This window comes from Musa acuminata, chromosome BXJ2-3, assembly GCF_036884655.1.
Source record: "Musa acuminata AAA Group cultivar baxijiao chromosome BXJ2-3, Cavendish_Baxijiao_AAA, whole genome shotgun sequence".
Classification (NCBI taxonomy): domain Eukaryota; kingdom Viridiplantae; phylum Streptophyta; class Magnoliopsida; order Zingiberales; family Musaceae; genus Musa; species Musa acuminata.
Window position 1 is genome coordinate 1,442,183 of NC_088340.1, and position 21,037 is coordinate 1,463,219.

The 21,037-nt window shown below is 45.4% G+C and overlaps 4 protein-coding genes across 8 annotated transcripts; 1 reads left to right on the forward strand and 3 right to left on the reverse strand.

Moving 5' to 3' along the window:
• Positions 1-950: 950 nt before the first annotated feature.
• LOC135606789 (probable inactive receptor kinase At1g48480) lies at positions 951-3,364 on the reverse strand. The gene is made up of 2 exons (XM_065098006.1): positions 1,805-3,364; positions 951-1,731 (listed from the first exon to the last, which is right to left on the reverse strand). The coding sequence occupies exons 1-2, from the start codon at positions 3,126-3,128 to the stop codon at positions 1,091-1,093; spliced, it is 1,965 nt and encodes a 654-aa protein (XP_064954078.1). The 5' UTR covers positions 3,129-3,364; the 3' UTR covers positions 951-1,090.
• Positions 3,365-3,890: 526 nt separating this feature from the next.
• Positions 3,891-10,032, reverse strand: LOC135606790 (uncharacterized). 5 transcript variants are annotated; one of them, XM_065098009.1, is made up of 7 exons: positions 9,910-10,032; positions 8,369-8,441; positions 6,689-7,937; positions 5,780-5,838; positions 5,516-5,644; positions 4,636-4,771; positions 3,891-4,388 (listed from the first exon to the last, which is right to left on the reverse strand). In XM_065098009.1, exons 3-7 carry the CDS (start codon positions 7,391-7,393, stop codon positions 4,041-4,043), a joined length of 1,377 nt encoding a protein of 458 aa, XP_064954081.1. In that variant the 5' UTR covers positions 7,394-7,937; positions 8,369-8,441; positions 9,910-10,032; the 3' UTR covers positions 3,891-4,040. The 5 variants fall into 5 exon arrangements, with proteins under 5 accessions (XP_064954081.1, XP_064954080.1, XP_064954079.1 ...); XM_065098008.1 differs by having other exon boundaries at positions 9,807-10,025; XM_065098007.1 differs by having other exon boundaries at positions 6,689-7,592; positions 7,676-8,441; positions 9,807-10,025.
• A 5,349-nt stretch (positions 10,033-15,381) lies between these two features.
• On the forward strand, positions 15,382-17,283 carry LOC103977142 (3-ketoacyl-CoA synthase 6-like). The gene has a single exon (XM_009392574.3). The coding sequence runs from the start codon at positions 15,536-15,538 to the stop codon at positions 17,024-17,026; it is 1,491 nt and encodes a 496-aa protein (XP_009390849.1). The 5' UTR covers positions 15,382-15,535; the 3' UTR covers positions 17,027-17,283.
• Positions 17,284-19,355: 2,072 nt separating this feature from the next.
• Positions 19,356-20,822, reverse strand: LOC135606792 (uncharacterized). Its single transcript, XM_065098017.1, has one exon. The coding sequence runs from the start codon at positions 20,585-20,587 to the stop codon at positions 19,547-19,549; it is 1,041 nt and encodes a 346-aa protein (XP_064954089.1). The 5' UTR covers positions 20,588-20,822; the 3' UTR covers positions 19,356-19,546.
• Positions 20,823-21,037: the final 215 nt, after the last annotated feature.

Here is a 21,037-nt window from a genome sequence, read left to right on the forward strand (position 1 = left end):
GGGTTAGGGACAATCCTGAGCTGCCGGGGCTAGATCGACTGGGGAAATCTCAGTGAGTGTTAGTGCAATGACGATTGAGACATCTATCGTGATTGTAACGACAGTATGGTTTGTTCAATTAGTTGGGGCAGGAGTGAGGTGATTACCTTCATCATGCCTATAAGCGCTTACATTTGATATGTGAGGCTCAAGAATGCTTCGGTGGGGATAACCAAGTACCTCGCACTCATCCCCAGCGGCGATGAAAGTCATGGGTCATTGAACATATGCCAGTAATGCCCTAGTATTTGAGGGGAGGTAGATGCATCCACCTAGGGAAAGGAGGGTAACTGCTTGCGTTGTGTGAAGATACTATGAGTTAGGGGGTGGAGCTTCCTCATTGGAGCGCACGTTGAGAGGATTCATGAGTTGACATTCTTGTGACATTTAGGACCCTCCTTCTAATGTCAAAATGTGAGGGAATATGTTGTCGATGGTTGAGTCAGCCCGGCTTGGTCTTAACCTGAAGGCATGGAAATGTTCGAGGAACTCTCATGACGACCTTAACGTAGCTGAGGTGGCTCCGAGGTGATCTTCACGTATTCCCGACCCCTCCAAAGTAGTTTGGAGGTCGAGTTGAGATGGAATTTGACTTCTCGATGGATTCTTGCACAAAGGTCAATGTCGAGAGGAGCTTTTCGACCCAACCCCCTTCGACAAAATTTAGTTCAGGAGATAGTATGAGGTGTGAGGCTTGTTTGTTTATTTTTTTTTTTAAAAGGTTTCCTAGGATTGCCGTCGAGAATCGACTTTTATACTTGATCGACCTCTCATGAATTATTATGTACGAAGGTCGATAAGAGGGGACAGGCACGATCTCTTTCTAGATCAGTCTGGGCTATTGTTTGTCAAAATATTTCCTATCACAAATCTAGAAAAAGATTGTTAGTTGACCAAACACAGCACAACCGAATGCAAACAAAAATAATTGTATGAATGATAATTCCTACAGCATCAGCACCAAATATATCCACACATTTCACAGCACAATCCATAATCTAATCAGAACAGCAATAACAGAGTGTGCTCGATCACAAGAAATTAAGAAAGCCTAAGATTCGGCAATGGCATCCGTCCTCGACGAATGCTCATCACCCTCTTCGATCCCGTCGCCACTGTTGCTCGAGCTCCGGATTTCCTGTATCCGGGCGACAACCTCGGCCATGGAAGGTCGCTTGTCCGGGTACTGAGCTGCGCAGTCGACAGCGAGCTGCAGAAGCCGCACCATCTCCTCCTCTGCGTCTTGCTGCCTCAGCAGCTCCACATCAAACACCTCCGCCGTCCACTCCTCTTGAACGACCGACTGCACCCACCTCGGCAGGTCGACGCCGCCGCCGTCGTCGTCGTTGGAGAGGGCTTGTCCTGGTGACTTGCCAGTGAGCAGCTCCAGCAGGAGCACGCCGAAGCTGTACACGTCGGCCTTCTGGGAGACCCTGCGGGTGTCGGTGACCTCCGGGGCGCGGTAGCCTGCGGCGCGTGCGGGGGAGGACTGCGGCCCGGCGAGGAGGGCGAGGCCGTGGTCGGACACGCGGGCCTCGCGCGTGGCGGCGAGCAGGATGTTGGAGGACTTGATGTTGCCGTGCGCGGCCGAGGGCGACGTCGAGTGGATGTACTCGATGCCGCGCGCCGCTGCGAGCGCGATGCCCGTTCTCGTCTCCCAGTCGAGCGGCGTTCTCGTGGATCCCCTGTTCCCTGTGCAGTCCATTCAAATGGAAGGGATGGGAGAAGGTAGGAGGAGGAAGCCATGGAGGAAGCCGTGGATTACCATGTAAGAGGGCGGAGAGGCTTCCCAAGGGGAGGTAGTCGTACACCAGGAGCTTCTCGTCCTTGCTGTAGTAGTACGCCCGCAGCGGCACCAGATTGGGGTGGTTCATCGCCCCGATGAGCTCCACCTTCTCCCGGAACTCGGTCTCCGTGAAGGCCACGTCTCTCAGCCTCTTCACCGCCACCGTCGTGCCCATCTCCAGCACGGCCTTGTACGCCGTCCCGAACGTCCCCTTCCCCAGCACCTCCGCCGACGCGCGCAGCAGGTCCTCCAGGTCGAACCGCGGCGCCCCGCCGCCCACGAAGAACACCAGCTTCTTCTCCCCAGCCGCAGGCTTCGCCGGCTGGCCGTTCCCGCTCCCTCCTTCCCCAGATCCCTTCTCCCGTTCAGCCGCCGCCGCTACGGGCTCCGGCTCGTTTCCTCTCGCTTCCACCGCCACTAGCGACCTCGTCTTGCTCTTCCCGCACCTTCGGCAGAGGAGTATGGACAGAATCAGCAGGATCAGGACGAAGGCAGCGGACCCGACGGCGATCCCGGCGATGGCCCCACCGGAGAGATTCTTTTTGTCGCTCCCGGCTCCGCCGCCGGAATTTCCTCCCGCCGGCCCCTGCGCTGCTGGAGACGGCGCGATCTCGCCGGGGCACGGGCCGCGCGGCCGGCCGCAGAGGGCCGTGTCCAAGAACGCGCTCGCCGGAAACCCCCGAAGCCTGGATGGGATCGACCCGTTGAGCTGGTTGAACGACACATTGAACTGAGCGAGGTTGCGGAGGTCGAAGCGGGGGATTTCCCCGACGAGCCGGTTTCTCTCCAGGTAGAGTATGCGGAGCCGGGTGAGGTTGTTGAGCTCCGGCGGGATCCCGCCGGAGAACTGGTTCCCGGCGAGGTTGAGGCGGACGAGATTCTTGAGGGAGCCGAGGGCGGGCGGGATCTCGCCGGAGAAGCGGTTCTCCTGGAGGTAAAGGTTGCGGAGCTCGGAGTCGGCGGAGAGGTCGGGAGGGAGGGCGCCGGAGAGGGCGTTGTAGCGGAGGCTGAGGACGCGGAGGGCGGAGAGGTTTCCGACAGTAGCGGCGGGGATGGAGCCGATGAGTCCGACGCCGGGGAGGCGGAGCGCCGTCACGCGGCCCGACCCGCACACTACGCCCTGCCACGAGCACGGTGAGCCCGACGCGTTCCACGGCAGCACCAAACGGCCCACTGCGGCACGGAGGGCGAGCAGCGCGGCGGCGTCCGCCGCCAGATCCGGCGCACCGCCGGGTACCGACGACACAAGAAGCAAAAGCGCCATAACGCCAGAGAAGCCGAGGTAGGAGGGCAGTGAAGCCATGAAGATGGTGACGGGACTCACTGTACCCCGCCACTATATCCCGCTTCCTCCTGCAGTGTGCTATGAAACCCTAATCCATTGATTTCTGCTTTATATTTGGACGCGGAAAGGGGAGGGGAAATAATAGCACGTCCCACGTTAACGTGTTGCCTAAATTAAGAGAAGCTTAGTTCTTAACGCATAAGAGAAAAGAGGAGAGGAGTGGAGAGGAGGTCGAGCTTATCTATTTCCTGTTTGCTTCACTTTTAGCTCATATAAAATATGAATCGTTCCATGGAACCATCGATGACGGTGATTCGTCTACCGTTTGAACCGGCAATTCAATTGGTTGAGGCAGATACCTGGTTGATAGGAGAAGTTGGTGGCCGTTGAGATTTCAAGGACGCGTATTTTGACTTGCATTACTTTACTGTATCCCCGTCTCGACTTTGGAGAGAAGGAAAGGCGTGCGGAGACGGCAGCGGCATCGCGGTCTCACTTTGGCGGCCGGGCGTTGACGGCGTTCGAGGCCGCGATGTAGACTGGAGTTGGGCCCAAAGACCGGCCCTTACTCGGCTGGTCCAACGGCTCTCGTGTCCGACTTCTGGAAGCATCTGGACCCTCTCATCACTCCATGCCGGCGTCTCCATAACGGTTGGATGGAGATGTACATCGGGTTAAGATGGACGGCCCAGATTCCGCCACCTCGGCACTGTACAATTCACGCGTATTCATGATTACCTTGTTCTCACCCAGATAAAAAGCGAGGAAGCAACAGAAATCTAAAACCGGGGGGGATTGAAATATCATCCGTTAACTAAAAACTGTTAACTAATATCATCCGTCTATAAAAAGAATCACAATTTCCAACTGTACAAAAGAATGATGAAATATACAAACTTGAGAACATCCATCAGTATTAAGGTTGAAGAGTCATCTAACAGGAAGAGACATCTTCACACTGGAGCCAAGGCTGTTGTCTTCTTCATCTGAGACCATGCCTTGTGGTTCATTCCCATCAAAGAGCTTCTCCACCAGCTCATCCCAATTCATTGTCCTACTCGATGCCGAATCATCACTACATGAGGACATGTTGTCATAGTGCTCACACGTTGATGCTGCCTGGTCTTGGAAGGGTAAGCTGTGTTGTGAGGCAGGGTGAGGCAGGTGCAAGCTCAAAGCTCTTTCCAGTGCCTCATTGTGTTCTTCCTGAAGAGACCCCCTTCCCTCCATCTGTTGCCTCGACGGAGGGGTTGTCATGACATTTCCTTTAAGCATTACCTGAGAAAATGGAAAAACAAGAAAAGAATCACCACTTTTGAGCCATACCTTATGTTTCTCAGGCAATATGTTCTTGGCAGCTACAAAAAGAATTAGAATGCTTTGAGAAGCAGCAGTCACAGTACAGCCTCAACTTCTAGGACAAAGGCAAGTGAATTTACTTTCATCAAATCCTGTGACTATATGATCACGACTGGAAGTAATAAGCATCTAGTAACAAGTAAAAAAGGAGATGGTTTTAGCTTACTTCTAAAGCTTTCTGAGCTTCTCGCTCCGTCCAAATGATTCCATGATCGAACATAGCATTGCATGATAGTATTATATGCTCGAATCTTCCTTCAACAGGAACGGCTGTTCTCACCTCAGGAGGGAATCTTCCACATCTATATTAATCGCAATGATACCAAATTATTCAAGGCCAGATTTCAATAACCACAAGTATTAATGATTTTACAGAAAAATCATTTACAAATCGAAGATTGGAAATTCTCAACAGCATTACAGTGTATTTCTTCAGATGCAAGTCCTGAAAAACAAAAATTTGTGATGCTTCTATGATATACTTGACAGCAACATCACTTAAGTGGCAAGGTGATTTAAGAAAAAGCTAAGAACACAAAAAGTTTAGGATTTAAATTTATAAAACCATATTTCCTCTCTAAGAAAAAGAACCTTATAAAACATTTGAATTTCTTGAAGGAATTAGAATCTTAATATTAAGGTACATAATTTAAGCAGGAGTGCTTCATAAACAGCCTTAAAAACAATGGGTTTTCCTAGTTCGTAACCCACTAGATGAAGAAAGTAATGTTTATCGTGGTTAAATAAGATATAAGTTGATAATAATCGACTATACTATTCCACTTCTAAAGTTCAAGTGGTGCTAATAAGGATATTCCCATACTAAATTTTGATGAATATTGCATCAGAAAGTGCTTCACACACCGCCACTTCTTCAAACACCCGCAATGTGATTTTTCATAACAATTAGTGAGAGGATGTCACAGTGTAGTTTGACCAGATAAAAGAGGTTTGACAAAGTGGGTGTACAGACATTAAAACCTATAAAAAAAAAAGGGGGGAGAATACCTTATAGAAACATGACAGTGATATTAAGGACTTGATACCTGCAAAATTTTCTCTCCACAATATGATACATCCGACCGGGGGCGTAGAGCCTTTTTGGATCCTTAAGCTTTCTATCTTCAGATATAAATGTATCTCTCATGCAAACCAAAAATAACAAACATGGCAGACTGCACAAAAGCAGTACATTTTGGATCAGAAGTATTTCTGCATGCATCATATATTCATTCTACAACAAAATTCCCCTTATGGAAAAAGATGGAAACAAAGGGGAAAATCAATACAATTAGAAGAGAAATGCTTACCAGAAAATAGATCCAAAAATATGTTGCAAAGGTGTTGGCGTTCTTGGAAGGAAATCATCCTGGAATTGCAAGGTTTGAGGTTTCAATAACTTAAAGAAGGAAAGTTATACTAAATACAAAAACACAGCAAGAATAGTGTCTCCTAGAGCTACACTCTATTACAAACCAATTAATATCTCAGCCATGAAAAATAGTCAAACAAATGAAAATCAATGTATCTGTACCACCAACTTATGTATAAATAATTAAGCAAGAACCTAAGACAGAAGCAATGGCTACTTCTATATATGACTTCCAATTTCACAATCTCCTCAACTTAGGAGGAGGAAGATGACTACATGATCGATAAGGGTAAAAATAATAATAAATTTCATACTTGGAAAAGGATTTTGTGTTGGTGACTAGCAATCTCTTAAGCCGTTACGAAAGGACCCAATTTATACTAAACTCTAACATCCATCAAAGAGCAATCAACAAACCGAATTTGCCATCAAAAGGTCACTATTTGCTTTTGTCAGGAAGATGAAAAACAGAAAAATCCGATACACAATGTGATTTTGTGTTGGTGATATGTATCAAATTCATTGTTCAGGTGGCGGTAAATACTAGTATAAAGAGAATCAAACAAGTTAACACTGTCTACTAGTCAATAGTTTCTATGCTGCTGAAGTATAGAATAAGACATCATTAGAGTTCATAGCATTGACAAATTAGAGGTAGAAGACATGCAGCCAAAAGAGTCTTTAGGAGGCCAAAAGAACTAAAGAGGAATATAGGAATTTAGGGGTTAACTAAAACTTTAGTAGTCTAATAAATCGACTCGTTCGAATCCTATTACCAGAGAACAAATTCAAATTACTTCAAGAACAAGCCGGTTCGACCAGAGGAAACAAGAGATGCTTGACTTGCCTGCAAAACCACGGAGTGGATCACGTCAGCGTACTTCACCGCAAGATTCAGCGACATGCACCTGGCCGGCGAGATGGCGTAGCATCGGACGCGGCTCCTTGGGATCTCCCCGAACCGGTCGAGGTGGTTCACCACCACCATGGCCATGAGGGCCGCCACGCCGGCGCCGAGCGAGTGGCCGACCAGCACGAGGCCATACTCGGGCCCGCAATCCCTAAGGAGGTGGCACAGGGTGTCGGCCTCGCGGTTGAGCAGCCAGGCGGCGGCCTTCAGCAGGCCGAGGTGGACGTAGCCGCCGTCGAAGGGCTGGGAACCGGGAGGGTTGTCGAGCAGGAGGCGGTAGTCGGCGTCGTGGCCAAGGTTGAGGCCACGGACGGCTAGGACGACTTCGCGGGCGGCGCGGTCGACGTAGAGGAGGTAGGGCGGGCAGCGGCCGCGGGTGTCGGCGTAGGAGGCGCGTTTGACGACGGCGGCGGGATCCATCCGATACCCGCCGGGGCGAGCGGGGGCCCAGCGGGGGCGGGCGAGGTCGTCTTCGTAGGCCGCAAGGACGGCGCGGCAGGCGCGGGGAACGGGGGCGAACTCATCGGGCGTGGCGGGCGCCCAGGCGGCGCTGTCGTCGGCGCCGACGTACCCGCAGCGGCGGCAGGCCCACCGCGTGCACCCCAGGCAGAACACGCACTCGATGCCACAAGACACGACCATCGCCGAGAGAGATACAGAGAGAGAAGGGTTTAGTTACCGTCGTTGTCTCTTGGTCTTCTCGGCTTTTGTGATCGCGTTGCAGCAGCCTTGGAGGGAAAGGAAACAAATATGAGAGATCGAGAGAGACAGTCGAGGACGTCACCTGCTTAGACGGAGCGCGTGGATTTGAACCGAGGAGAAGCTTCCGGTGTTTCCACTTCTGGAACGGAAACAAACACATCAAATAAATAGACCAACCAAATAATACTCGTCCCTCACCCGTGTCGTTTTCCCATGGCCTACCTGCACAGTGACGGACCTGTGGGACCGGTGACGCCTCCAATAAAAGGGTAGGTAAAGTGCCAGGTCTAAACGTCCAGGTAGTTTGTGATTTCGTGGAACAGCAGTAAACGATTTGAAAGAAGCGCAAAACCAACACAAACGAGAAATTGCTGACTTTTCTAGAAGGTAAACCATGTACGACTGGACTGGTTGACTTCGAACCGGTTCAGATTTTTCGAACTCCGACCGGATCTCGGTTCGGCCCATCTCAATTGGCCACAAACTGAACATCCAATACAACCACATACATCAGGCTTCGTGAAACAATTTGAACAACATATGTATCTAAATTGTGCCTACTCAATCAATATATATCTACATTATACCTAATTATTAAGGTATAAATGTATAAACTATGATATAATTAGACCTAAGATAAGATCTTTTGTCGAAAAGAAAGATTGAGGTGCAGAACCTCAACATGAAGAAATAATCCAGAATAATTGCCAAAGCTCATCTCTGGAACATTTTTAGACTAAGCATAATGGCCAAACTAGCCTACTAAGAAATTCAACAACACTGTAAAATTTTATACATGAATATGGTTGATAAAAATGAGGTATGTGATGTCCAAAGCTCACCATCTCTGGAACATTTCTGTTAAGAATTATATGAAACTGAGAGAAAACAAGCTTGAAAAGCAATAGTCATTACCGAACGACACCCGAATGCAAAAGGAATCTCAAGAAGAAGACATCCCTTCCAGAGAAGAAACAAGAACCATGACCTGCAGAAAAGAAAATACCAAGAGATTACCAAGTGTAACCACAAGTACAAGAATGCGATTAGCAACCAACAAAGTGAAAGAGATGCCTCAAATCAATCCTCTTCTCTCGCTGCGCTTATTCCCTTGCATGTTTCTTCCTTCTTCTGAGAGTTCTCTCAGTTTCAAGTAGTGCACACATTCTAAGCAAGTATAAGCTTCCCGGCAAAGCTTCAAACAAAGAGATTGGGGTTTTGTTACTAGAATCTATATGTGTCACACTATATTCCTTCTTTTTCTTCCAGCAACAAATCTGCTTTGGTCGGTCAGGCTCAAACCTAAGAATGTCTAGAGCCTTTGAATATCTTGTAGAAATGAGGAAAGGGAAGGAAGCGAATGGGGTTTCTACTTATCTATCATCTTTTACTAGCAACCGCTAGCATTGGAGTTTGGTATAGTGCTCTGCACCCCAGGAATTGAATACTTAGGAATCTAAACCACCATCGCAATTCGATCTGACCATATCTACCAAAACTAGACTTCAGGTGTTCAAAATTTTGGTTACACAAGTTCACTAATCTAAGGCCGATGTCAAGTAACCGAAGATTTTTTTTTTCCCCAAGGGTAAGTAGTTAAGATGAGATTTGATTCCAAAATATTGCTATCAATTACCAATTAGACTAGAGTTATTTTTTATTACAAAGGATAAGTGGTAAGGACAACATTTGATCCCAAGACTTTGCTATGGGCAATCAAAGTCTTTATCAGCTGAACCGACTTGAGTTATCAAAATTACGGAAGCTCACTTAACTTTTGTAGAACAGAAACATTGTAGAACATATTTCCTGTAGGCAAATACAACGCAAATCATTTAACATTTTGTGAGATAGTCACTACAATATGTATCCAATGGCCAACCTCTCAACATGCTCAAAGTCTGATGAATGAATGTTATTATCTTGAGCATCACTCTTAATCTGATCTAGGCAATAATTCAAGCAGCAAATCCTAATTTATGTTTCCAGACAAACATGAAAAGACCAAGCATTAACATTAAGGATCAACATAAACATCCAAAATAGGAGCAGTTAAGCAATGAATAGAAGAATCATAGGGCAAGCAAATACAATCACACCATTTCAAATTTTGCAGGATTTTACGATGCCTACTTGATGAATATTTTCCATCAATCTCACCATGAAACATGGATTCCGATTAGTCAAACAGGTTCGCCCATGCGTCATCTTAGCATCAAATATTAACAGTGAATATGCCGATCTTCCCAAGCTACATACGGTTAGGGCCAAAACACCATAACAAGGGTCTTCTGCTACCTAGGTAGCAACAAGCACTCTCTACCACCTAGAATAGTCATCGAAGGAGCCTCACCTTCGATGATAATCCTCCGATGGAGAGCGGAAGCATGGGATAATACCCCGATCGTGACGCCAGAAACAGAGATCCTCACCATTTATGATAGAGTGTACCCCACCTTCGTCGGCATAGATCGCCGATACAACCAGGAGAGGAAGGAGAAGACGCAACGCCGTCGGCCCCCCTCTCTCTCTCTCTCTCTGAGGAGAGAATTGGCAGCGGCGTCCAAGAAGCGACGAAATGGGGGAACATCGAAAAGGGAAACGCCTTTTATAATCGAGTTTGTCCTCTCTATCATCTCGATCGTGCGCCCTACGTCACTGATCCAACGGCAGATAGCCGTTCATCAGAACATGTTGGAATCTTGGGGACTCGAAACAAGAAGCGTTGCTGCAGTGGCACGCTCGTTATTTTGTCCGAGAAAGAGCCAACTTGACGATCGCGATGTGGGTGAGCTTGGATCAACGGTCATATTTCGATGTGGCTGGCATGGGGCCCGCAGAACTCGCCGGATCTTTTCTCGCGTTTCGTGGTCGTGTCTGGCCGGGCCAGGAGGCCGTTAGCTCGAGGGAATCAGACGGTCCGCTCGGGGATACAGGTGGCTTAAGCGCGAATCACGAGGCAGCTCGAGGAGACATGGCTCAGCGATAGTCCCGTGCAATCGGATCGCGGTAAGACACGAGGAAAACGAACGCCACGTAGATTTCCCGATCACTCTCCACGTAAGGGTTGGATGAATGACGTGGTTGATCATATGACGTATCAGCCGTCTGATCTCCTCCCCTCATCTCAATCGTCCATCTAATTTGATCGAACCATATGGAGAAGGAAAACATATTATAGTCTCTTCGAATCATCCTTATGATCAAATCATGCAATTTAGTAGATTATTATAAAAGAGTTAATGAACAATCGAGGAAAATTAAGGTCTTAATCAATCTTAAGCTCCGGAATTATCAGTAGAAAAATTAATTAGTGCCCAAATAGTTATATGAGTAAGCACAAATTAATCCATTTTACATTTTCTTAAGAAAAAACCTGAATATAGGATTTATATATTTAAAAATGTTTTGTATAATTTAAACGATAAATCTATTTGAAGAAAAAAAAAAGATTCGGAGATCAATAATCAAATTACAAATTCGATGCAAAATTCACACAATCAACACTCATTATATATGTTACATGTAGAAAATTAAAATTTTAAATATGTAAAATTAATAACATAACGCCTCGTATAGATCTTTTAAAATTTATTTTTTTTTTAATATTCTCTACGTCTAGTAAAAAAAATCTAAAATATTTTCTCGTATACTTTTTAAGATTTATGTTCTTTGACAAAGAAGTTTTTTCATACTTGAATTTTTTTTGTCTTTTGACATCCAATAGTATTGACTTATCGATCTTTTTTAATATTTTAATCAAGGTTTGTCGTACCGAAGCGTACCGCCCCGTATCGGGCGGTACGTACCGGTCCGATAGATTATCGGTACGCGACTGCCCGATACCGCTATAGTACTACAGTATTATACTGTAGCACTACTATAATATGAAAAAAATAAAAAATTATTCAGTATACCAGGGTGTACCGCTCGGTACGCCCTAATATACCGCCCGCTACATCGGTACCATACCATATCAAGCCCGGGTTGAAACGTTGGTACGATACAGCGAACCTTGATTTTAGTGCTAATCAAATCGAATATTATCTTAAAATTATTAATGATTTATAAACTACATGAGGAGCAACGGTGGCTTCTATCATTTCTAAAGAAATGCTGCTATAAATTTCCAGTGCTCATCAATGACAATCCATCCATGAACTCTCTCTCTCTCGCTCTCTCTCTCTCTCTTTGATCCACCTGAGGAGACGGTAGAGAGAAAGAGAGAGAGACCTTTGGATTCATACGCTTAATGGTGTGTTTAAAGCAGCTGCAACTGCAACAGCAGATGCTTTGAAGGAGACGAGGAAGCACAGCTGCTGCGGTGTACCAAAAAGATTGGAACAGCGGCAAATGCATCAATCATAGAACACTATAAATGACTTGAAATGGACCACAAAAGAAAATGGATTAGATGGGATATTTATGAAGGAAAGAAAATGACACTTTGATACAATATTTTAGGTGTTCTAAGTGATGTAATAACTCTTAAAAGGATCAAAAAAAAAAAACCAAAGAAAACCATAGAAGATGAGAAGAGAGATACAGAATAAGAGACACCTCATTTTACCTACTAATCAAATGAAAGATAAACCTTGATATATATAATGTCTCATCAAATCAAATCCTACTCCACTAGGAATGGTGCCAACATCTTACATATTAATAACCTTTCATATGTGGTAAGCTCATATCTAATCATAATGTTTAATTTAATATTTCAAGGTAATTAAAAAAAAAGTATTAGATGCATTCAAACTAGAGAAATTAGCTAACTTGTATGCAATTCCAATGGATGACTAAGATGTCATCACAAATATTCTTTAAATGTCAAAACTTAGAACATGTTCATCAAACTCTGAGATTATGTGAGAGAAACCCAATTAATGAGCAAATTGAAGGATTTTTGAGGATTGTTAAGCATTATAAAACACTAGTTTTAAATGTAATTTGGATCGAAAAAATTTTGAGAACTAATTCACCAACAAATTTGATTCACTAATTAAACCGCTCGAGTATCATTTTATTTATTATAAAGATATTTATTTAAAAAATAAATAAATGTGTTTACTTTTTTATCGTCATCTCTATCATCTTCTTTTTATTATGTTAAAAAAATATTTTAAAATATTATGTATACGTTAATATAATATATAAAAATATCGAACATTTGTCCCCTCGATTGATCAACAATTAATCAAAGAAAAATAATAATAATAAATTAATTATTTTGGTTTCATAAAAATAATAAAGAAAAAAACTCATCTGACATTCTTGAAATAAAAATAACTCAATCAACCAAAATCGGAAGAATAGTTTTTGATGATTAAAACTTTAATCGTAGCTAATCCAAATACGATTAACTATTACATAATTGAACTAATCTCGAATCCTTAATCCTTATTGTATTAATCGGATTCGAATAATAGATAACTAAATAAGCTAAATACCTAAAGATTCATAATTAAACTTCCACATGTGACTGTTGCCTGCCCAATTAAATGGATGAAAAAGACTGAAATGGAACAATTAAAAGGAGAGGATTCCTGATGTCCAATAACATGATAGCCATCCCTATCCCATTGGATTGGTTCCAATGGTCTCAACCAAGTCATTAAACACACCAACCAAAAACCCAACTAAGAACATAAAAGGGAACCACACATCAGGTCAACACACCATTGGTGTTATTAAAATGGCAATGGATTTTAAAGCAATCTAATGTTGGAGCACAGTAGAAGACTTAGAATTGGATGCTCCTTCTTTTTCCTTAGTTTGATCAGTGTCATTTAATTCAACATAGCACAAATAGAACTCAATGAAGCACACACTCTCTCTAAAATTTAGCCCTGTAGTAATCTCCTATTCATCCTATCATTATTATTCCTACTATTTCTATAGCTACTAATACTACTACTACTTGTTATTACAACACAGTTGCTACAATTATTACTGTTGTTGCTACATATACTACTATTGCTGGTACTACTACTATTTCTACTACCTGTTAGTATTACGGTGCTATTATTAAATGCTTTTCATATTTATTAATCCAAGTTTTATTTTGACATGTATACTCGTATTGTTTTGTTATTGTTGTTGTTGTTGTTATTATTGCAACATGTTATAGTCAACTATAATTCATATCTACACAGAAAGATTATTAACTCAAAATATTTTTTTAAGATGGATATTATGTGATCGCAACCAATCGTGACATGGATAGATGACATGTTATTTATATTATTTTAATGATGACATCAAATTTTATTGGAAGAGGAAATGAATTGAAGTGGAAATCCTCCAACTCATATTCTCACCCACTTTGGGGAGGACAAGTTTGATTTGGATATATAAACTGATCGATGCAAAGAAAGAGTGTGTACATTTTTGTTCTGTGAGACTTAATCTCCATACCTACTCAAATGACATCTAATACGATAATGTCCCCCACAAGACATATATGATAGGTACGAGGTTTGGTGACCATCTGCCATCCAATTACAATCACTGGATATTTTTATTTTATGCTGACATGTTAAGTTCTTCGTTTCTCTGTTCCACTTTAAATACTTCAACAGTGATCCAACCTAACGCGTTAATTTTAATAATGGTTGCTCACCTGGTTCCAACTCTAAAGGATTCCTCCGCATGCATTTGTTATCGAGCAAACATATTTATGATGTTTATTGAGTATTTTTCTCGGTACGGGCAAGAAAGTATTACCGTTAGCCTCATTTTCATTTGTTGATGTCGTTGTTGTGTTTTATATTTGTCTTGTAAAACTCAAAAATATTATCGATCGTAAAATACTACGTAACGAAAATAATTATTTTGATGGCATTACATTATAAAGTATAATCGTCTCGGTACACTCAGATCTCATAGATGATACCATATCGAACGAGGCATTGGTTATATGTTTAAGGTATGGTACATCTTTATTGAGTCTGTATCTATTTTTAAAATATTTTTTATATTTAGTCTATTTTCGAGAGGTTTTTGTGCTTAATAGAAGATGATTACTTTGCTTCTGATGTTAATTACCTTGTTTTTTTTATCCACATGTTTATCCTTCTAATCTTTTATTTTCTCATAGATCTTTCACTCGAATATCGTACCGCTTAGACAATCCTAACTAAAGACTTAATTATACCACATAAATATGTTCTCTCATCAAAAATATTTTTTTTACTTTTTTTATCATTATAAATATATTTGTACTCTCTCTCTCTCTCTAGTCTATATATATATATATATATATATATATATATATAAGCGTTTTAGAGTAAATTATGGGAAGTTATAGTTGCCAAAGAGGGCCGGCGGGCGGGCGGGCGACAGAAGATACGAAGGTTGCAACGACAGGGCTCTGTGGGTGCGCACAAAAGGAGGCACATGTCCTTTTCGATACCTGTCCGAACGTAGTCAGAACACAAGACGGTGGAAGCCAGTGCTGTTGGGATAGCGATCTGCCACGTGGTGAATTTGACTTGTGCAGTCGACTTCGAGGAGGACGGCGAAGGCAGGTGCGAAGTGATGCAGAGACGGAATGGAGGAAGAAGATGAAGCAAAGGGCATGCCGTGAAGAAGAGTTTGGAAGGCAGAGATCACATCAACGCGGTCGCCAGCGGGCATTGAATAGTGACACAGCACGCTGCTCCCCTCATCCGCTGCTCCGTTGCCCGCTTCACCTGTCCCAACCCCCAACTCCCCCATAGACCACCTTAATCACACTCACCATTAAAGGCTTGATGTAGAGGAGGAGATGGTTGGAAGAGGCCAGCTAGGCTTTAGACAGAGGCAGCAGCAGCGGCAGGGCCGCTGTGGCCGGGTGGTTGAGCAGCTCTCCTCGGCATTCTCATTCAATCCACCCCCATCTAACCCCATTCATTGCCGCCCACCTCCGGTCTTTATATCCTCCACCTCTCTCCACTCCCCACGCCACACCCTGAGCCTTTTATTCCTCCTCTTTTCAGCCTCACCTCAGGCCAACCCTTTTCTGTTTCCATCTCCATTAATGCTCTCGCTCCACTCCAGCAGCAAGAAAAAGGAGGTGGGAGTCACTGAGGAGCTCAGAAGATGCCGAGGGCGCCATTGCCGGAGTTCTCGAGCTCGGTGAAGCTCAAGTATGTGAAGCTGGGTTATCAGTACCTCGTGAACAACTTCGTCACCTTGCTCTTGATCCCGGTGATGGCGGCCGTCTACCTGGAGCTGGTACGGATGGGGCCGGAGGAGATCATGGGCTTGTGGCGTTCCCTGCGACTTGATCTCATCCAGATCCTCTGCTCCTTCTTCGTGATCATCTTCGCCGCCACCGTGTACCTGACGTCTCGGCCGCAGCCGGTGTACCTGGTGGACTACGCTTGCTTCAAGCCGCCCACCACCTGCCGCGTGCCCTTCTCCACGTTCATGGAGCACACGCGGCTCATCAGCTCGGACGAGAAGAGCGTCAGGTTCCAGATGCGCATCCTCGAGCGGTCGGGCCTCGGCGAGGAGACCTGCCTTCCGCCGGCCAATCACTACATCCCGCCCAGACCCACCATGGAAGCCTCCCGCGCCGAGACCCAGCTCGTCATCTTCTCCGCCATCGACGACCTCGTCAGGAAGACCGGCCTGAGGCCCAAGGACATCGACATCCTCGTCGTTAACTGCAGCCTCTTCTCCCCGACGCCGTCGCTGTCGGCGATGATCATCAACAAGTACAAGCTCCGCAGCAACGTTCGCAGCTTCAACCTCTCCGGCATGGGCTGCAGCGCGGGGCTCATCTCCGTCGACCTCGCCCGGGATCTCCTTCAGGTGCACCGCAGCTCCAACGCGCTCGTCGTCTCCACCGAGATCATCACTCCCAACTTCTACGCCGGGAACCAGCGGTCGATGCTCCTCCCCAACTGCCTCTTCCGCATGGGCGCCGCGGCGATCCTGCTGTCGAACCGCCGCCGCGACGCCCGGCGCGCCAAGTACCGCCTCGTCCACGTAGTGCGCACCCACAAGGGCGCCGACGACCGCGCCTACCGCTGCGTGTACCAGGAGGAGGACGCGGAGGGCCACTCGGGCATCTCCCTGTCCAAGGACCTCATGGCCATCGCGGGGGAGGCGCTCAAGTCGAACATCACGACCATCGGCCCGCTGGTGCTGCCCATGTCGGAGCAGCTCCTCTTCTTTCTCACGCTGGTGGGCCGGAAGCTGATCAACCCCAAGTGGAAGCCCTACATCCCCGACTTCAAGCTGGCCTTCGAGCACTTCTGCATCCATGCCGGGGGGCGGGCGGTGATCGACGAGCTGCAGAAGAACCTGGAGCTGTCGGCGGAGCACGTGGAGGCGTCGCGCATGACGCTGCACCGCTTCGGCAACACCTCCAGCAGCTCCCTGTGGTACGAGCTCAACTACATCGAGTCCAAGGGGCGGATGAGGCGGGGCGACCGGGTGTGGCAGATCGGCTTCGGCAGCGGGTTCAAGTGCAACAGCGCGGTGTGGAAGTGCCTGCGCACCGTCAAGACGCCGGTCGACGGCCCCTGGTCCGACTGCATCGACCGCTACCCGGTCGACATCCCCGAGATCGTCAGGCTCTGAACGAGCACGTCCGCTGCACCGCGTCCGAATAACTTATTAGTTCGAATTTATGGATCTTTTCGCCCAATTCATTCATCATCATCGTCGTCGTCGTCTTCTTTATTTGTCTTCTTTTGCTCTTTTTGGGGGTTCTCTCCCTCCGTCCCTATCTATCTGTCTATCCATACATGCGAGCATGTAGTAACTGTGCCATCGTCGCAATTGATGGATACGTTAACAGAACAGTACTTTGTGATACAAACTCGGGTTAGGTTTGACTGGCTCTGCTGTTCTTGGTACGTTCACGTTCTTTCGCTAATTTACAGCCAAGAGAACTCTCTCTCTCTCTCTCTTTATCGTCCTATGTTGGGTTAGATATTGTTTAGACACTAGCCACTGGTATCAATTATTATAATAATATCACCCGGTGTTTAATCCAACATCGGTGCTGAGTAAAAAAATTGAATTATATAAGAGTTGGATAAATATGCTACAATATATTTAAAATTAAATATTTTGATTTAATTGGTTCAAACTCATCAAGTCAATAAATCTAATTATCTCATTCAATCTGATCATAATAAATAATATTAAAGCTAACAAAAAAAAATCTATCCATGAGAGGACCGAAGGCATAACATGAAACCACCATAGTGAAAAAAAAAGAACATAAGTTTATAAGGGGTTAGATGTGTGTGCAATCTCTATAAGAATTATAACAAATGTTATTATATAAAGACTAAATGGTTATACCACTATTAACTTTAGTCTAAGCATAAGTCTTTAACATTTCAGACACCATCGGTCAGAGAAAAGTAGGTCTTAGAGGTCCTATCAACTTGAGTCTAAGCATATTATCAAACACCACCAGTCAAAGAAACGCACACTATTAACTTGAGTCTACTAAGCATGTTCTTGAACTCACAAATCAGATAATAAAAGCCCACAAGATTGATTGATTGACGAAATATTCTATCCAAAACTTGATTTGCATGATTTGAAGGGGAAATTTTTTCCTTGTTGTGGTCAATGAACAAATGAAAATTTATGAAACATGAACTATAAAGCTTTGAATGCAGGTTGGGAATAGATGTGAATCCTGCAAGTAGTATGAACTTGCAGCTGGAAACATACAAGTAAAATCAAACAATTATTGTGAGATATCTTTAAGCCACCATGAAATGACCAAATGAAGATCTATAAACTAGAAACATTATTTATTAAGCTTGGATGCAGCTTAAGAATGTCTGAAAATCCATGTTGTGAACTAGCAGTTAGAAGCATACGAGTCAAATCAAACAATTATTCTGAGAAACCTTTAAACCACAGTGCAATGAATAAAGAAGATTTATGAACTCCAAGTTTGAAGCATACAAGTAAAATCAACAAAGAGATTTTTGAGTCACCATAGAATGACCAAATGAAGACTTATGAAATAGAAACATAAACTATTAAGCTTCGATGAAGCTTAGAGATATCTGAGAACCCTAAAGTTGGTATGAATGTGCAGTTTGTAGCATACACGTAACATCAAACAAATGTGAGATCTTTGGGCCACCATTGACCAAATAAAGATTTATGAGCTAGAAAAATGAACTATTAAGCTTGGATGCAGCTTAGAAATACCTCAAGAACGCTAAAGTTAGTATGAACTTGCAGTTGGTTGCATACGTGTAAAATCAAACAACTGTGAGAGATCTTTGGGCCACCATTGACCAAATAAAGATTTATGAGATAGTAACATGAACTATTAAGCTTGGATGCAGCTTAGAAATACCTCAAGAACCCTGAAGTTAGTATGAACTTGCAGTTGGTAGCAAACATGTAAAGTCAAATAATTATTGTGAGAAACTTTTGAACCACCATGTAATGACCAGACGAAAATTTATACTAGTAACATTAACTATCAAGCTTGAATGCATCTTAGAAATATCCGAAAACCCTTAGTATGAACTCACGGTTGGTAGCATACATGTTAAATCAAGCAATTATTGTGAGACTTTTGAGCCACCATGCAGTGATCAAATGAAGATTAATGAACTAGAAACATGAACTATTAAGCTCGAATGCAGCTCAGAAATATCCGAGGACCCTTAGTTAGTATGAACTTGCAGTCAGAAACAGACAAGTCAAATCAAACAATTATTGTGAGAAACCTTTGAGCCACCATGCAATGACCAAATGAAGATTTATGGACTAGAAATATGAACTATTAAGCCCGGATGCAGCTTAGAACTATCCGAGAACTCTAATATATAGTATGAACTTGCAGATGGAAGCATACAGGTCAAATCAAACAGATAGTGAGAGACATTTGAGCCATCATGCTATCAACAATAACAGATTGGGCTGTTAAAAAATGGCGACCATCGGAGGATCACGCAAAATTAGGTTGCATCTCAACCACAAAGCTACAGAATGATGGTGTATAGACTTGGAGAGCAATGCATAGATAGAGAGCAGTTGAGATTCGAAAATGAACTAATAGAGAAGCATCCGATTTGGTTCTCTTAAGAAGATAATAATTACCCATGCAACAGTTCAGTTCTGAATAGCTTTCTCGAGAACCATCCTCAAGCGACGAGCCAAGACGTCCATCTCAGCGACGCGCTGCTCCTGCCATCTCTTTTCCAGGTCATTCCCCTGGCAACCGAGCCCCTGGCTGGCCGCCGTCACCTTGAGCTCTGCAAGGCACGCATCAAACACACTTAAGACAATTTTCGCCATCAGATGCCTTGTCTCATCCTTGCCCACAGCAGCCTCATCGGCACCCATCCCAGGCGGCAGAGGCTCCTTCCCCAACTTTAATCCAAGGTGTGCTGCGTTCGTGGAGGTGCTGGCAGCGGTACAGCCCACCTTTTCGTCAGTAGGAGGAAACAGGGCCGGGGGAGGCGGCAATGTTGCAACAGGCACGGGAGAAGGAGGGGCGGGCAGGGGAGACAGGACGTCCTGGCCGGAGGGGGGTCGGGGATTGGGGCGGCGGCGCTTGTTGCCGCCGCCGCCGGGGGCGAGGACGTCGGGGGCGGAGAATGGGGAGGAGGCGGCGTAGGACGGGTGCCAGAGGCGGTTGCAGAGGTGGAGGACATCGCGGTCGTGGGGGGCGAGGCGTGCGGGGTCATGGCCACGGGCGACGCGGGCGGACGTGACGCGGAACTTCTTGCGAAGGCGGCGGAGCTTCTCAGAGAGCTGCGACCGGGTATAGGGCTGGGGCATGGACTCGGAGAAGCGGTCGAAGAAGAGGTTGAGGTCACGCGGGAAGACCAGACCCTGCGACCAGCAGCCCAGGAGGCCCTGGAGGAAGCGGATCTCCTCCGACTCCGACCACACGCGCTGGAACCGGAAGGGAGCAGCTGCGGCGGATCGCACGTCGATCTGGTCGCCGGCGGAAGCCGCTGCCGCTTCGAAATCGTCGTCATCATCCTCATCGAAGCCGTGATCGGCGGCGATCGGTGGACCGGGGGAGGGAATAGGCGTCGGATGGGGTGCCTTCTTGCGCTTGATGGGGAGTTTGCGCGGGGGATCGGCAGCAGCAGGAGCGGCAGGTGGGGATGGTTCGATGTGGGTTGGGGTCGAGGCCGCCATGGAGGACGGATCCGGGGCTCGCTCGATCGCGCCCTCTCGTGATCAGTGCGGCGAAGAGATGGGTTGAGGTTGGATTCCCCCAATTCGCAGGAGACGAGACGATCGAGCGAGGAGTGCGGGTTGGAACGGGAAGAACAGGAGGGTTAGGGTTATCTGATCTGGTGGAGGCGATTACGGGTTCTGTTCGCGTCACAGAACATCAAAATTCGTGCTTTCATGTGTGATCGGTCGACTTATGGTCGAGATCAGGATGATGGAGTTTTATTGGGTGGGGGGTTGTATCGGGTCGGATCTACTAGGATCCAAGTTAAATGAGAAAAGTAAAGGATCCGCACGTGTGGATCTCAGTTTCCATCTCCATCCAATTAGCTTACTGGAGAGATGCTAATTTATGTTTGTTTATTTATTATTATTCTTTAATTATGCCCATTATTTTTTGATTGGTTTTAA

Bases quoted from the DNA above. Each gene is read 5' to 3' on its own strand.
- LOC135606792 (XM_065098017.1), bottom strand. From the start codon at position 20,587: ATGGCGGCCTCGACCCCAACCCACATCGAACCATCCCCACCTGCCGCT.
- LOC135606789 (XM_065098006.1), bottom strand. From the start codon at position 3,128: ATGGCTTCACTGCCCTCCTACCTCGGCTTCTCTGGCGTTATGGCGCTT. The intron at 1,732-1,804 runs GTAATCCACGGC...TGGACTGCACAG, and splicing joins CCTCTCCGCCCTCTTACATG to GGAACAGGGGATCCACGAGA.
- LOC135606790 (XM_065098009.1), bottom strand. From the start codon at position 7,393: ATGGTCGTGTCTTGTGGCATCGAGTGCGTGTTCTGCCTGGGGTGCACG. The intron at 5,839-6,688 runs GCAAGTCAAGCA...TTGCAATTCCAG, and splicing joins TCCACTCCGTGGTTTTGCAG to GATGATTTCCTTCCAAGAAC. The intron at 5,645-5,779 runs GTAAGCATTTCT...GCTTTTGTGCAG, and splicing joins ATTTTTGGATCTATTTTCTG to TCTGCCATGTTTGTTATTTT.
- LOC103977142 (XM_009392574.3), top strand. From the start codon at position 15,536: ATGCCGAGGGCGCCATTGCCGGAGTTCTCGAGCTCGGTGAAGCTCAAG.